Raw genomic sequence first — 13,326 nt, 5'->3', positions numbered from 1 at the left:
CACCCCCAACCTCTCTCTCACCCTCTCTCCTGTTTCTTGGTCTCCTTAACCTTTTAGGCAGCCAAAGGTAGAAATATTGTCGTTGGATATAAGCCAGTACAAGCTCAGTCCAAGTATGTATGGGGAGCCTGTAGTCCTCTGGGTGTTGATAGGTTACACTGGGACGCGGGTGGCGCTGTGGTCTAAACCACTGAGCCTCTTGGGCTTGTTGATCAGAAGGTCGGCGGTTCGAATCTGGCGATGGAGTGAGTTCCTGTTGTTTTGCCCCAGCTCCTGCCAACCTAGCAGTTCGAAAGCACGCCACTGTAAGTAGAGAAATAGGTACCGCTGTGGCAGGGAGGTAAATGGTGTTTCCGTGTGCTCTGGTTTCCGTCACGGTGTTCCGTTGCGCCAGAAGTGGTTTAGTCATGCTGGCCACCTGACCTGAAAAACTGTCTGTGGACAAATGCCGGCTCCCTTGGCCTGAAAGCAAGATGAGCGTTGCAACCCCATAGTCACCTTTGACTGGACTTAACCGCCCAGGGGTCCTTTACCTTTTTTACCTTTAGGTTCCACTACAATTCCCTGCAGAATCCTGGCCATAATAGCTGGGGCGGATGGTGGTCCAACCACTTTTAGACTTTTCTAGGTTATCCTCTTCCATTTTCAGAAACTGGAGATTACCAAGCTGTTGCTGATTCAGGAAAGCATTATGTTTTGAAGGCTATCTGAAAAAGTTCAGTTCCTTTTTTATTTATTGCAGGGCAAAATAATCTATCCCCAAGCTGTAGATCATCTTAGTGCATATTTGCTCATATGCATATTGCACTGCATTCATTAGAGCATACTCTTAAGATATCTGTGTATACAGTTGCAGCCTTAATTACAAGCAACAGGTGTTAAGACATAAGAATACTGGATTCTATAAAAAAAACAAAAAACAGAATACATAAATAGAATGTAAATGGAAAGGATTTTTTTTTTTTTACAGTATGATATACAACAGCTAACATTCTCACTTCTAACACGGTCCCTCCTAGAAAATAAAGAAGGCTGTTTCTTCTTTTTCCCTTTTTGTCAAACTTACACATAGCTATGCACTAATTTTTCTGTGGGATCCATTTTCTCCTACTCTTTCCTTTCAAGAGATAAAAGTCAAAATAATCCAAGTCAGAGAGGAGTTATGCATTAAATCTGAACTTCTGTAATGTTTGCAACTACGTTATACGTTGCTTAATTTTCTTTAAAAATTATTAACCACCTTTCCTGTAAAGGTTTAAGACTGTGCAAGGAGAAAGCAAACAAAAGCTTACTTCTGAGTAATCAATGTGTGATTTTAAAATCTGCACATGAATTGACCTAAATCTGATTGCACCCTGATGCCATGATGCTTGCTAACACAATCTCCTGAAACAAAACATAATGATTATGTTTCATTTGAAAATACAAAACACAGTAGTAAGCTCCCTCGTACTCTGTGGAATTAGAGGGTTCTCTGGAAGGCCCAGAGCAGAAATTTAACCCTTTATTTTCATATAATATATATATCCAATATTAATTAGTCCTAAAACACATGATTGCACTGTGCACTAGATAGCTGGTCCCAAAGACTTACCAAGATCAGCGTCACAATTGCCCTTCTCTATTTAAATGTGTGCATCACCTGGTCCTCAACATTTCTTGCTGGTAACTTGACCGCCCACCCAGAAGGCAATCAATGACCCTCCATTGGGTATTCATGGAATCCATATCCCCCTCCCTATACAATTGCAATGGTGGTGTGGCCAACAGCTGCTTCATGCTGTTAGCTCTCCCTGGCAAAGACCCTCAGGGCTTAGGATGGGGGAACTACATTTATTACAGAGGTCTGCTGCCAGCTGGGAAGAAGGCAGGGGTCTGAACAGCCAAGGAAACCACGCTGCATTTATTTCACAGCCCCATTGCCAACATTCCCAGGAGACCAGCTGTGAAAGGCAGTTCTGTAGGGTGGGGACCACAAACCCACGGACCACCATGTCAAACTAAGAGAGCCGGGCATTACACGTGAAACTTTCATTTTCTTCCCAGCTCCGTTTGTGGAACGCTCTCCCCAAGGAGGTTCGGCTGGCACCTTCATTATAAGCCTTTAGGTGCCAGGAAAAACGTTTCTCTTTAACCAGGCCTTTGGTTGACTGACATCCAATGCCCTTTTAAAATGTGTTGGGGAGAGGGGGTTATTGGGCTGTCCTTATTTTTTATTTTTATTGTGTATTTGTTTATATGTTGTGATTTTATCATGTGAACTGCCCTGAGACCTGTGGATAGAGGGCAGTATACAAATTTAATAAATAATAAATCTGTAAGGAGGAGGTCCTCATCAAGGGCAGTGGCAACGAGGAAAATTAGGAGAGCTGTTGTGACAATATATACTTTCATTTCCTAACTTCTCAAGCAGCATCGGATATTTACCATGTTCCTACCCCACCATTTCCCCAAGGAGCTCAAGGCTTGCTAAACGTAATTCTTTCCCCTGACTCTCCATTTTATCCTCACAATAATCCCGTGAGAAGAGGCTAGGCTGAGAGATTGTGACTTAGCCAAGGTCACACAGCGAGCTTTGTGTCTGAACGGGATTTGAATCTGGGTCTCCCTAGTCCTAATCTAACACGCTAAACCACACTATACCACACTGACCCACAATGTTATCACAGTAAATTGTAGGTTGTTGGTTTTTTTGAGGGTGAACAGATGTAGTTGGGGGGGGGGGTTTGACGGAGAACTCATACTCTCAATTGAAAATGGTGTATACAGGTCAAGTATGCAAAATGAGATTTAACATGTACACAGCAAAAGGGAGCTACCTACAGAAATTCAGGGCATCTTTGTGTTTGGCCTCATCACCTACTGCACACTGCGTGCAGTGATGGGCCCACCGTCTGAAAATTTGGAAACTGTGGAAATTAGCCCTGAAGGGTGCAAAAAGAAATCCCTGATTTGGCAGAGATTTTACCAGGGAAATTCCCGCTTCATAACAAACAGCCGAGATAGCTTTGCTAGAGTAATCCATTAAACGCTAACCAACTCCTGTCAGGTCAGTCAGATTGGATTACCCTCAAGTCTTCTTGTCTCAATAAACAAGGTAGAGATAACAGGTGCAGGGCGGAGTTTCATAATTTATTGACAATTTCACACAACATCCGTCCTAGTCTTGTTAATGCAGGGACCGAGCCGCTCAAGTCTAAATCCACTTCCACCCAAAAAAAGTCTTGTTGCGACAACGAATCTCAGCCACATGTGAAACCCCTTAAGCAACTGGTATGGATGAACAGGCACTTAGACCAGAGACAGCCAAGCCCTATTTCCCCAAATGGCCTTGCTGCCAAGCCCTTTTGACAAAAATGATGTTTGGCCACATCTATCTTTATCTTCTGGGACTGGCAACTACAGATCATGCCTCTCTGTAAGGGAAAGGAGGGTTGGCATGTTGTTGTTGTTGTTTAGTCGTTTAGTCGTCTCCAGTTCTTCGTGACCCCATGGACCAGAGCGCGCCAGGCACTCCTGTCTTCCACAGCCTCCCACAGTTTGGTCAAACTCATGCTGGTAGCTTCGAGAACACTGTCCAACCATCTCGTCCTCTGTCGTCCCCTTCTCCTTGTGCCCTCCATCTTTCCCAACATCAGGGTCTTTTCCAGGGAGTCTTCTCTTCTCATGAGGTGGCCAAAATATTGGAGTCTCAGGTTCACGATCTGTCCTTCCAGTGAGCACTCAGGGCTGATTTCCTTCAGAATGGAGAGGTTTGGTCTTCTTGCAGTCCATGGGACTCTCAAGAGTCTCCTCCAGCACCATAATTCAAAAGCATCAATTCTTCAGCGATCAGCCTTCTTTATGGTCCAGCTCTCACTTCCATACATCACTACTGGGAAAACCATAGCTTTAGCTATACGGACCTTTGTTGGCAAAGTGATGTCTCTGCTTTTTAAGATGCTGTCTAGGTTTGTCATTGCTTTTCTCCCAAGAAAGGGTTGGCATAGAGGTTTGCAATTGCTACTCCTGATGGGTGGCTTTTATGCTTTTCATTTGCATTGTCCTATTCAAGGGTCATGTACCGCTCTCGGCAGTTGTCACCTAAACATACAACTGAGGATTAATACAAAACTTGAACCCCCATTCTCCAAAGAGAGGAGGCATTTGTTCCTCAGTGACAAAATGCTTCTCACTTGTTGAAACAACCACCCCTCCAGTGGCCATAGGTTCACAGAAACCATTGGTTTCTTTTGGACGCTGAAAGCTTATTGTCTCTTCTCATTGGCTATTCCAAGACTTTCGAACTCCCTTCCTAGAGAAATTAGACTGGCTCCCTGGCAGGTAAATATCTATTTGCTCCAACAGGCTTTTGGGAACTGACTGATTTTACTGAAAGGGTTAGGGTTAGGGCTGGTGCCATGCTGTTTTTGTTGCAATTAACTGTATGTTTTCAATAGATTACAGATAGATTTAACTCTATCAATGTTTAATTGGTTCCTCCCCCCTATGTTTTTAGCTGTTCTTGTTTTTATCTGTAAGCCACCTTGAGTCCTTGTCAGGGAAAAAGTGAGCATAACTAAACTAAGAATAAAAATAAGATTGTCCCCGGTATAAAAGGAAACTTCTTGGCAAAATTAGACTGAATCTTGCATTGTATAAATATAAGTTTGTAGGGAAGTTAACAGAAACTATATACGAAATATGTAACTGTGCGGTATAAGATAATCACCAGATAAAGTACAGTGAGACTAATTGGAAGCCATTTTTAATTTCTTGTTTTATAAGTTTTACAATCATTCACATCACTGGGAGTACAAATGATGTTAGTTATAAGAATTGTGTTGTTTCATATATTGCTATTGTCTGTTTGTCAATTTATAGTTTGTTTATTTGATTGTATGTCTGTTTGATGGTTTGTTTGCTTTCCTGGCATAAATGTATCTATTTTATAACAATAAAGATACATCACAAAAAAAGTATAAGAAAGTCCCCAAAATACTTCTTTATGTTTGGAGTGGGTTTGAACTCTGACCTGCCACCGAAGTGTGACAGGAAATCACATGTCCATGCATTTTAATGCAGGCATGCCTTTAGGGTGTTATTCAGTCCTAATTTTTAAACAATAGTATTCCTGGAAATTGTACATAGGGAATCATTTGATTGGCGTTGTTTTCAGACTTTCCTTTCTGAATTGTAATGTGGCTATCTTACGTAACCTTTGTAAGAGTTGCTAAGAAATAAACACCTTTTCCCCACCCATGCTATCAAGACAAGGTGGATCATAACCAATTATACTGTTTTGGTATTCTAGAATTCATCCCTACTGTGAATTTTCCCACAACCTGTGAAAATCGTTAGTGACTGTAGTCAGTTAATATACACTGGCAAGCTGTGTCTCTGAAGAAGCAAAGTATCTCCTTTATGGTCGCACAGATAAGAAGAAGACTTAAACAGGCTGACTTTCCACTGTTATACAGTGGTACCTCGGTTTATGAACTTAATTCGTCCTGGAGGTCCGTTCTTAAACCAAAGCCGTTCTTAAACTGAGGCGTGCTTTCCCTAATGAGGCCTTCCGCCGCCGGTGCCCTTCCACCGTTCGGCTTCCGTTCGTAGACCGAGGTAAAGTTCGCTAACCAGAACACTACTTCCAGTTTTGCGGAGTTCTTATACCGAATAGTTGGTAAACAGGGCCATAGCTGTCAACGTTTCCCTTTTTTAAAGGGAAATTCCCTTATTCCGAATAGGATTCCTCGCAAGAAATGGGAAAAGTTGACAGCTATGAACAGGGCTGTTCTTAAACCGAGGTACCACTGTATTGCAAAAGGCAAAGATGGTCATAGTGGAAGGAGAGAGGAGTATCACTTTGTTTATGCTGACAGCCCTATATGCCTGGCACCAGCAATTGTAGTGGAAACCAATTCAGTTTAATACAAGGAATGCCAATAAGACTCGTGTGTCTATGGTAGAAAGCCACAACCTGGGAAGGAAGAAAAAGAGACTGATAAACAGCAAGGAGAAGAAACGACTCAGAAATCAATCAAGCTGTCAGAGAAGTGAACACTTCAATATGTTCCAAACTAACATACCCCATTTGTACCCCTGGCCTAAACTACAAATACTTTTGCCCTGTCACGATGAAGTTTGAACTAAAAGCTAAAAGACAAAAATAAGCCCTGTGAAACTTAATACAGATTGCCAAGACAGCATGTTGCTTTGAAGTTAACACATTCCCATCGTCTATTAACTCCATTAACGTAGTATAAGATTGCACATGGAAGACCGAGAACAGCTGGCTTGCAGCCTTCAGAGTCAATTTATTAAGTAATAACATGTCAGACATCCCCTTACGTAACCCTTTTGCACGGGTGTTAAAACATAAACAAAAAAAGTACAAAAACAAGGTTATACCAAACCTTCGGTTTGGCCAGTTCTGAGGTTCATTTGCAACAGCAAAGCTATTCTGTGCTTGGGTTACAGCCGTGGATGTTTCCCTGCTGTATCCCTAGACTAAAATTGGGTGCTTCATGGCAGACATGCAAAAATCTGAATCTTGCACATTAGAGGGTCATAAATCATAGCACAGCTTACTCAGGTTGCAAGCTTGTGTTTAAGCAGCTGGACCAGCCAAGACGAAACAGGGAAAACTTTTTAAAAGTTAATTTGTGGCTTGATAGAATGAACTGATGCTCCTGGTTCATGCTATTTGACTGTGGGCATACGCAGGATGCCTAGGGACGCGGGTGGCGCTGTGGGTTAAACCACAGAGCCTAGGACTTGCCAATCAGAAGGCTGGCGTTTCGAATCCCCGCGACGGGGTGAGCTCCCGTTGCTCCGTCCCTGCTTCTGCCCACCTGGCAGTTCGAAAGCACATCAAAGTGCAAGTAGATAAATAGGTACCACTCCGGCAGGAAGGTAAATGGCATTTCCATGCACTGCTCTGGTTCGCCAGAAGCGGCTTAGTCATGCTGGCCACATGACCTGGAAGCTGTACGCTGGCTCCCTCGGCCAATAAAGCGAGATGAGTGCCACAACCCCAGAGTCGGTCACAACTGGACCTAATGGTCAGGGGTCCCTTTACCTTTACCTTATACGCAGGATGCTAGTGTTAAAGGTTCGGGGGTAATTTATTACCACTTCCAATAGCCACAGATTTGATGGTCACTTCAAGCATATTGTTCCCTTTTGATCTACACAGCTTACACTTAGCCTGAGCTTTTTAGTCTCTTCCTGGAGCAACTTGGAGAATCTTGGAAGACACATGTCCCATGTGCTGTAGCATCAAGGTGTACAGTGGTACCTTGGTTTAAGAACAGCTTAGTTTATGAACAACTTGGATTAAGAACGCTGCAAACCTGGAAGTAGGTGTTTCGGTTTGTGAACTTTGCCTTGGAAGCAGAACATGTTCCGCTTCTTGTTGAGTGTGTTCCATTTGTAAATTGAGTTCCCCGCTGCTATGGGAAAGCACGCCTTGGTGTGAGAACGCTTTGGTTTAAGAACGGACTTCCGGAACGGATTAAGTTCGTAAACCGAGGTGCCACTGTATATAACTTTTCCTCACTTAAATGCTTTATTCCTGATCTGTTGTTATAGGGTTGCCATATTTCAAGAAGTACAAATCCAGACACAATTGCTCCAAAAAGTTGCTGAGCTTTTCTTGTTTTTTTGGACAATCGTCCAAATTTGCGATTGACAACAGCGGACATTGGGGTGGCGAGAGGGCTTCCAAAATCACCGTCTAGGAGGCAACAAGGAAGCAGCCACTCAACAGCGCTTTTGCTTCTGCTGGAGAACAGACAAAATCCCAGACATTTACTATTAAATTGAATTTTCCCCCAGGGTGCCAATTTAGCCCCACCCCCTGACATTACCGGAATTTTCCGGTATATATGGCAACCCTGTCTGTTATCGTTGAGAGCAAATTACGAAAGCTTTTCCTGTGCTTGGTACCATTGAAATAACAGATGAATTCAGGTAGAGTCAGGGGAGGGAATCAAAGGAACGGGTACAAGTGAGTATAGGATGGAGAAAAGTAACCCAAATTTCTAACCTACATTTATTTAAGCTGCCACCCATTGCACCCCCACAGAGCAGAGGCGGGGGCAGAGGAAGAGGTAACAACATGCCTAAAACACAGCAGCATTATGACATATTAAACCACACTCATCATTTAACCCAAGATCTCACAAGATTTCTGTGGAAAAGGGCCCGTCTTGATCAAGTTTTGATGGGCTTTTAAACAGAAAGCAAAGCTGAAGAGCTGGAGAAGAATATTGCGGGAACCCGGGGCGGAGGCAGGTATCAAGCAACTCAGAGTGCAACCTATCAGAAAAATGTTGGATTTTTTTAGTTTTTGGTATCCCATTCTGTTTTTCTTTGTCTGCAGTGTGCATACACATGTCTGTCTACCTTTGCCCATTTGCTCAGAAGTCTAATTGCTGCCCTACGAACTTCAGTTATTAACCTTTTTTCAAAAAAAAAAAGGGGGGGGAGGGGAAACGTTTCAGTTCAAAGAAGACCGAGAAAGAATAATTCAAACATTTATTTTATTTCAGTATTTCCAGGTTGCTTCTCAGAGTTACCCAAATGACTGGGGCAGGGCTGGGAGAACTGGATGTAACTTCAGGACTTGGCAAATATGCCAAAGAGATGGCAGACTTTCTCAGTGAAGAGATACTACTTTTAAACTCATGAGTACACGCTGTATCTCTTTGGTTTTAGGTTCACCAGTTACACAAGAAGGGGGAATGGTATGTGCTTCGTTTTGTTTCAGGGACGGAAGGCAGTGAGGCCCAGTCACAGCAGTGCTGAATCCTAGATTTCACCTTTTTTTTTTGAAAAAAAGGGATAGTCCTCAATTCTGCCCTTGAAAAGACCACAAAAATGTGAAACAGAGATGAGCTACTCTCAATGTTATCGCTCCCTCAGTATGCCATGGGTCCTTTTTTTTGCGATGAGATCTATTACAGTGGTTCCTTGGTTTACATATGCTTCAGGTTACATACGCTTCAGGTTACAGACTCTGCTAACCCAGAAATATTACCTCGGGTTAAGAACTTTGCTTCAGGATGAGAACAGAAATCGGGCTCCGGTGACGCAGCAGCAGCAGGAGGCCCCATTAGCTAAAGTGGTGCTTCAGGTTAAGAACAGTTTCAGGTTAAGTACGGATCTTCGGAACGAATTAAGTACTTAACCTGAGGTACCACTGTATTAATATGCAGGTTGGGAGTGTGTGTGTGAACCACGTACTCCTTGGAGGAAAAGCTGGGTTATAAATGCAAAAAATAAGCTCTACTACTTAAGGAAACTGGAGGGGCAAGCCAGATGGAGATATCAGTCGCCAACCTGGCAACCAGAGATCTCCCTGGGGCCACAATTGGACCCACGCCAGTCGCAAAAACGCACCTGGCGCCTGGCTAATTTTGAACACTGGACTGTGTCCTGTGGAGACTGTCAGAGGGGAGGGAGATAGAAAGTAAGAAGGAGTCCCCCGCTGCACAACTCATCTGGCTGTAAAACCTATAAAGCCTTGGATGGCTCAGGACCGCAATACCTCAAGGGCCGCCTCTTTCTATATGAATCTACCCGGACCCTGAGACCATCTTCTGAGGCCTTCCTTCATGTGCCTCCTCCTCAAGAGGTCCGGAGCGTGGCTCCCATCTGTGGAATGCTTTCCCCAGGACTTCCGGGTTGGCGCCATCGCCGAATGGCGGACTCCCTCCGAGCTCCGGAGGGAGCCTGCTCGGCAGGGGCTGGGTCCTACCGCACCGGCGATGCGGGGACCCTTAAAAACCACGGCCACGAGGGTCGTGGACATGGAGACTCGGCTGGCACCGCTAGCGCCCTCCCGACTCGTGAAGGAGCCTTTTTAAAGGCTAAGGATCGGGTGCCGGGGAGAAGCGTGGTGCTTTGAGTCCTCTGCTATCCCTGCCGAGCGCAGCCGCATGCCATCCGGCGGAGAGCGCTGACTTCTTCTATTGAAAATTCGGACTTTTAGACAACAACCCGTGAGTAATTTGGAAACTGGGTTTAAAAGGAGGAAAAAAAGAATTTCTTTTTGAATTGGATACGAGCGGGGGGGGATCCAAAAAGGAAGTCAGTCCCCCCCCCTATTGTAAACCTTTCAAGACAAGGACGGGGCAACCAAGGTCCAAAAAGATTTGTATTGCTGATAAAAACTAAGAATTCCACGATGGGGAATTATAAGAACTGTGCTGGAGGATGAACTGAGGGAGAAGAAACGTAACCCCCCCCCCCTGGGAACCGGGGTGATTGAAGAGAGAGCCTGGTGAAAAGAGTCGGAGATTTTGACAGCTGTCAAAGTAGCTGTCAAAGTCGGAAAGCAGAGAGGATTTTATTATGAGAACTTTGCTGGCTAAATTTGTTACAATTTGCTACAACTTGTTAAAACTTGGATACAAAATGGCGAAAACATGGATAACAATCGGACTTTTGGACTAGAGAAGACAAAGTTATAACAATCCCCCTAGAGGAGTTTCGGGACATTACAAAGATGGTCGTAAGTGAAAAAAACACCATTGGAATTTTACAGGACTGGTTATCTTCTGGGAAAGCTGCGAAACGGAAATAATATTTTGTCTACAGGGTGTTCAGCTAAAGGAGACAATAGAATTTTCTATTGAAGAAAGGAAGGGACTGAACGCAAGTTTTTGTTCCTGAATAATAATAATCCCTGCAGACTTACTAAGCTTCTGAATTAGAACGTTTCAGCAGCGGAACAAGAGGAAACTGGACTACAATTTGGAAAGAACAATGGGGGGAGCTTTATTAAAGATCTGAAGTTAAGTGTTCTAAAAATGATTATGAAAGGGAAAAAAAAAAGAAAAAACCAGCAAGGAGTTGGGGGAAATAGGTGATTTAGGGATTGTAAGAATCCCAGGCGGATAACATGGTTTGGTGGTCAGGGGGAAATTAAACCGGGGACAGGGGGGGAGAACTAAAATCCAAAGGCTTGTTAACTTCTTTTTTTGAACTGGCTTTGTCTCATCTATTATACTCTTTATTTCTTATTTTTGATACTTTTATTATGTGGGGTGTTTTTATTATTAAAAAAAGGGAAATTGTGGAATGAAAATGGGGTGGGCCCTGGGAAAGAAATTTTTTGTGTTTTATTAAGGGTATTGATGTGGAGTGTAGAAATTTTAAATTCGAATAATGGTTTGAACAAATTAAGTTTTTAATTAGAACTGAGAGCTTGTGGAGCCAACAATATGAAAAAGGAATATGGTAGGGGTGGGGGAAGGGGGGAGTCCCAGAAAGTGGATATATGAAAATAAGGCTATGAACGTATTTTAATTCTTGCTTTCTGTATTTTCTTTTTTTTTGAAAATCTTAATAAATATTATTTAAAAAAAAAAAAAAAAAAAAAGGAATGCTTTCCCCAGGGAAGGTCGCCTGGTGCCTTCATTATACACCTTTAGGCCCCCACCAGGCAAAAATGTTCTTTTTTAACCAGGCCGTTGGTTGATCTGATTTACATCCTATGCCCTTTTAAAATGTGTGGGGTTTTTTTGTTGTTGGAGGGGGGGGGGGCTACTGGTTTGTTGTATTTATTTTTACTATGTATTTTGTGGTTTTTTATTTTGATTTTATTCTGTGAATTGCCCTGAGATCCCCGGGTATAGGGAGGTATATAAATTCAATCAATCAATCAATGGCTGGTGGTTCGATCCCCACCCAGGAAGGGCTGGATTCCTGCACTGCAGGGAGCTGGACTAGATGACTAGACGACCCCTGGGGGTCCCTTGCAACTACTCACCTTGCCACAACCCGGCGGCCCCCAGAGGATGAACGAGGGGATTTCGTGCACTTCCAGCAGGGAGCGCAGGAGCGTCCGTTCGCCCAGCGCCTGATCCTGCCCCACGTAGTCTTCCAGGAGGCTGGGCCGCAGCTTGTCCGCCAGGGGCTTCCCTTCCAGCTTTCGGGCCAGGCTTTCCCAGCCCAGCTCGGAGCCACGCGCACCGGAGCCCCGATGATCCTCGCCGTCCGGCTGTTTCTCTCCCGTTTGCGCCCGGGATGGAGATGGAGACGGGGCGGCAGCAGCAGCAGAGGCGCCCCGAGGTGTCCCGGAGCTCCTGGCCTTGTGGAAAAGGGAGAACAGCGGGGCTGAATCGGGTCTACCCATCCCCGCGCGCTCTTCCCCGCTGCTCCTCTCCGGGGAGTTGGAGAGGCGAATTTTCTTCCGGCAAGACGCGCCCATCCCCGCGTCCTTTGGGCTGCTGCTGCTGCCGTCGATGCCGCTTCGCTCCGCATCCTCTGGGACTTCGCTGCCTCCCGCTTCGCTTTGCTGCTGCAAACATCTGTCCAGATGTGAGTTGATGCAGCTGGCGGGGAGCTCCCGCAGGCAAACGGGGCAGCTCACAAAAAGCTCTTCCTGCGCGCCCGCTCCTTCCATTTCCAGGGCCAAGGAAAGAGAGGGGAATCCCACGGAATCAAGGCTGGCCCCTTGGCTTCTCCCCCTTTCCTCTTGAGCGCACCCGCTTTAGGGATCCTCTCCAAGGAGACAGAGATCCAAAACAGCCAAAACGAAACCAGAAGTTGAGCTATAGAAACATGCCCGGGCAGGAAGAGGAGAAAAGTCGACACCTCCTTTCGCGACAAACCCAGCGTGCTGTCGGGAATCGTAGTTCTTTATTTGGGAGGAGCGTAAAGGTCCTGCCATAGCTGTCAACTTTTCCCTTTTTTAAAGGGAAATTCCCTTATTCCGAATAGGATTCCTCGCAAGAAAAGGGAAAAGTTGACAGCTATGGGTCCTGCCGGGCTCGACTGAAGTTGGATCCGAGCTTGAGAGGCGGACGGAAAATGCCATAATCGCTAACATTCGTTGTGCATAATGTGCACAGCCTTTAATACAAATTAGACATACCTTTTACACATTACAGTGGTACCTCGGGTTACATATGTTTCAGGTTACATACGCTTCAGGTTACAGACTCTGCTAACCCAGAAATAGTGCTTCAGGTTAAGAACTTTGCTTCAGGATGAGAACAGAAATCGCGCAGCGGTGGCACGGTGGCAGCAGGAGGCCCCATTAGCTAAAGTGGTGCTTCAGGTTAAGAACAGTTTCAGCTTAAGAACGGACCTCCGGAACGAATTAAGTACTTAACCCGAGGTACCACTGTACTCGCCCTCAGTACAGGGGATTTGGCAGTTGTGAAAGCTTTTGTACACTAAGCATCATCCTCGTGATTATTAGAGATCAGGCCCTAAGGAATCTCCGTAGTCAAAGACTATAAATTAAAGTGCAGTTGTGCCTGCTTTTGAAACACTGTGTTTTGTGGCAATCGATTGAAGATTTGCTCAATAGACACATGCAGGTCTGGCTGC

The 13,326-nt window shown here is 44.7% G+C and overlaps 1 protein-coding gene across 1 annotated transcript in view; it reads right to left on the bottom strand.

Moving 5' to 3' along the window:
* Positions 1-12,589, bottom strand: part of WRNIP1 (WRN helicase interacting protein 1) — a 47,876-nt gene extending 35,287 nt beyond the window's left edge. Inside the window, exon 1 of the mRNA XM_081014848.1 lies at positions 11,759-12,589. Coding sequence (XP_080870974.1) covers positions 11,759-12,394 — 636 coding nt within the window. The 5' untranslated portion in view covers positions 12,395-12,589. The remainder of the gene's footprint in view (positions 1-11,758) is intronic.
* Between the last annotated feature and the right edge of the window lie 737 nt (positions 12,590-13,326).

This window comes from Podarcis pityusensis, assembly GCF_964106645.2.
Source record: "Podarcis pityusensis genome assembly, chromosome: 7".
Classification (NCBI taxonomy): Eukaryota; Metazoa; Chordata; class Lepidosauria; order Squamata; family Lacertidae; genus Podarcis; species Podarcis pityusensis.
Note: the sequence above shows the minus strand (reverse complement) of the source record. Positions and strands in the feature narration are given on the sequence as shown.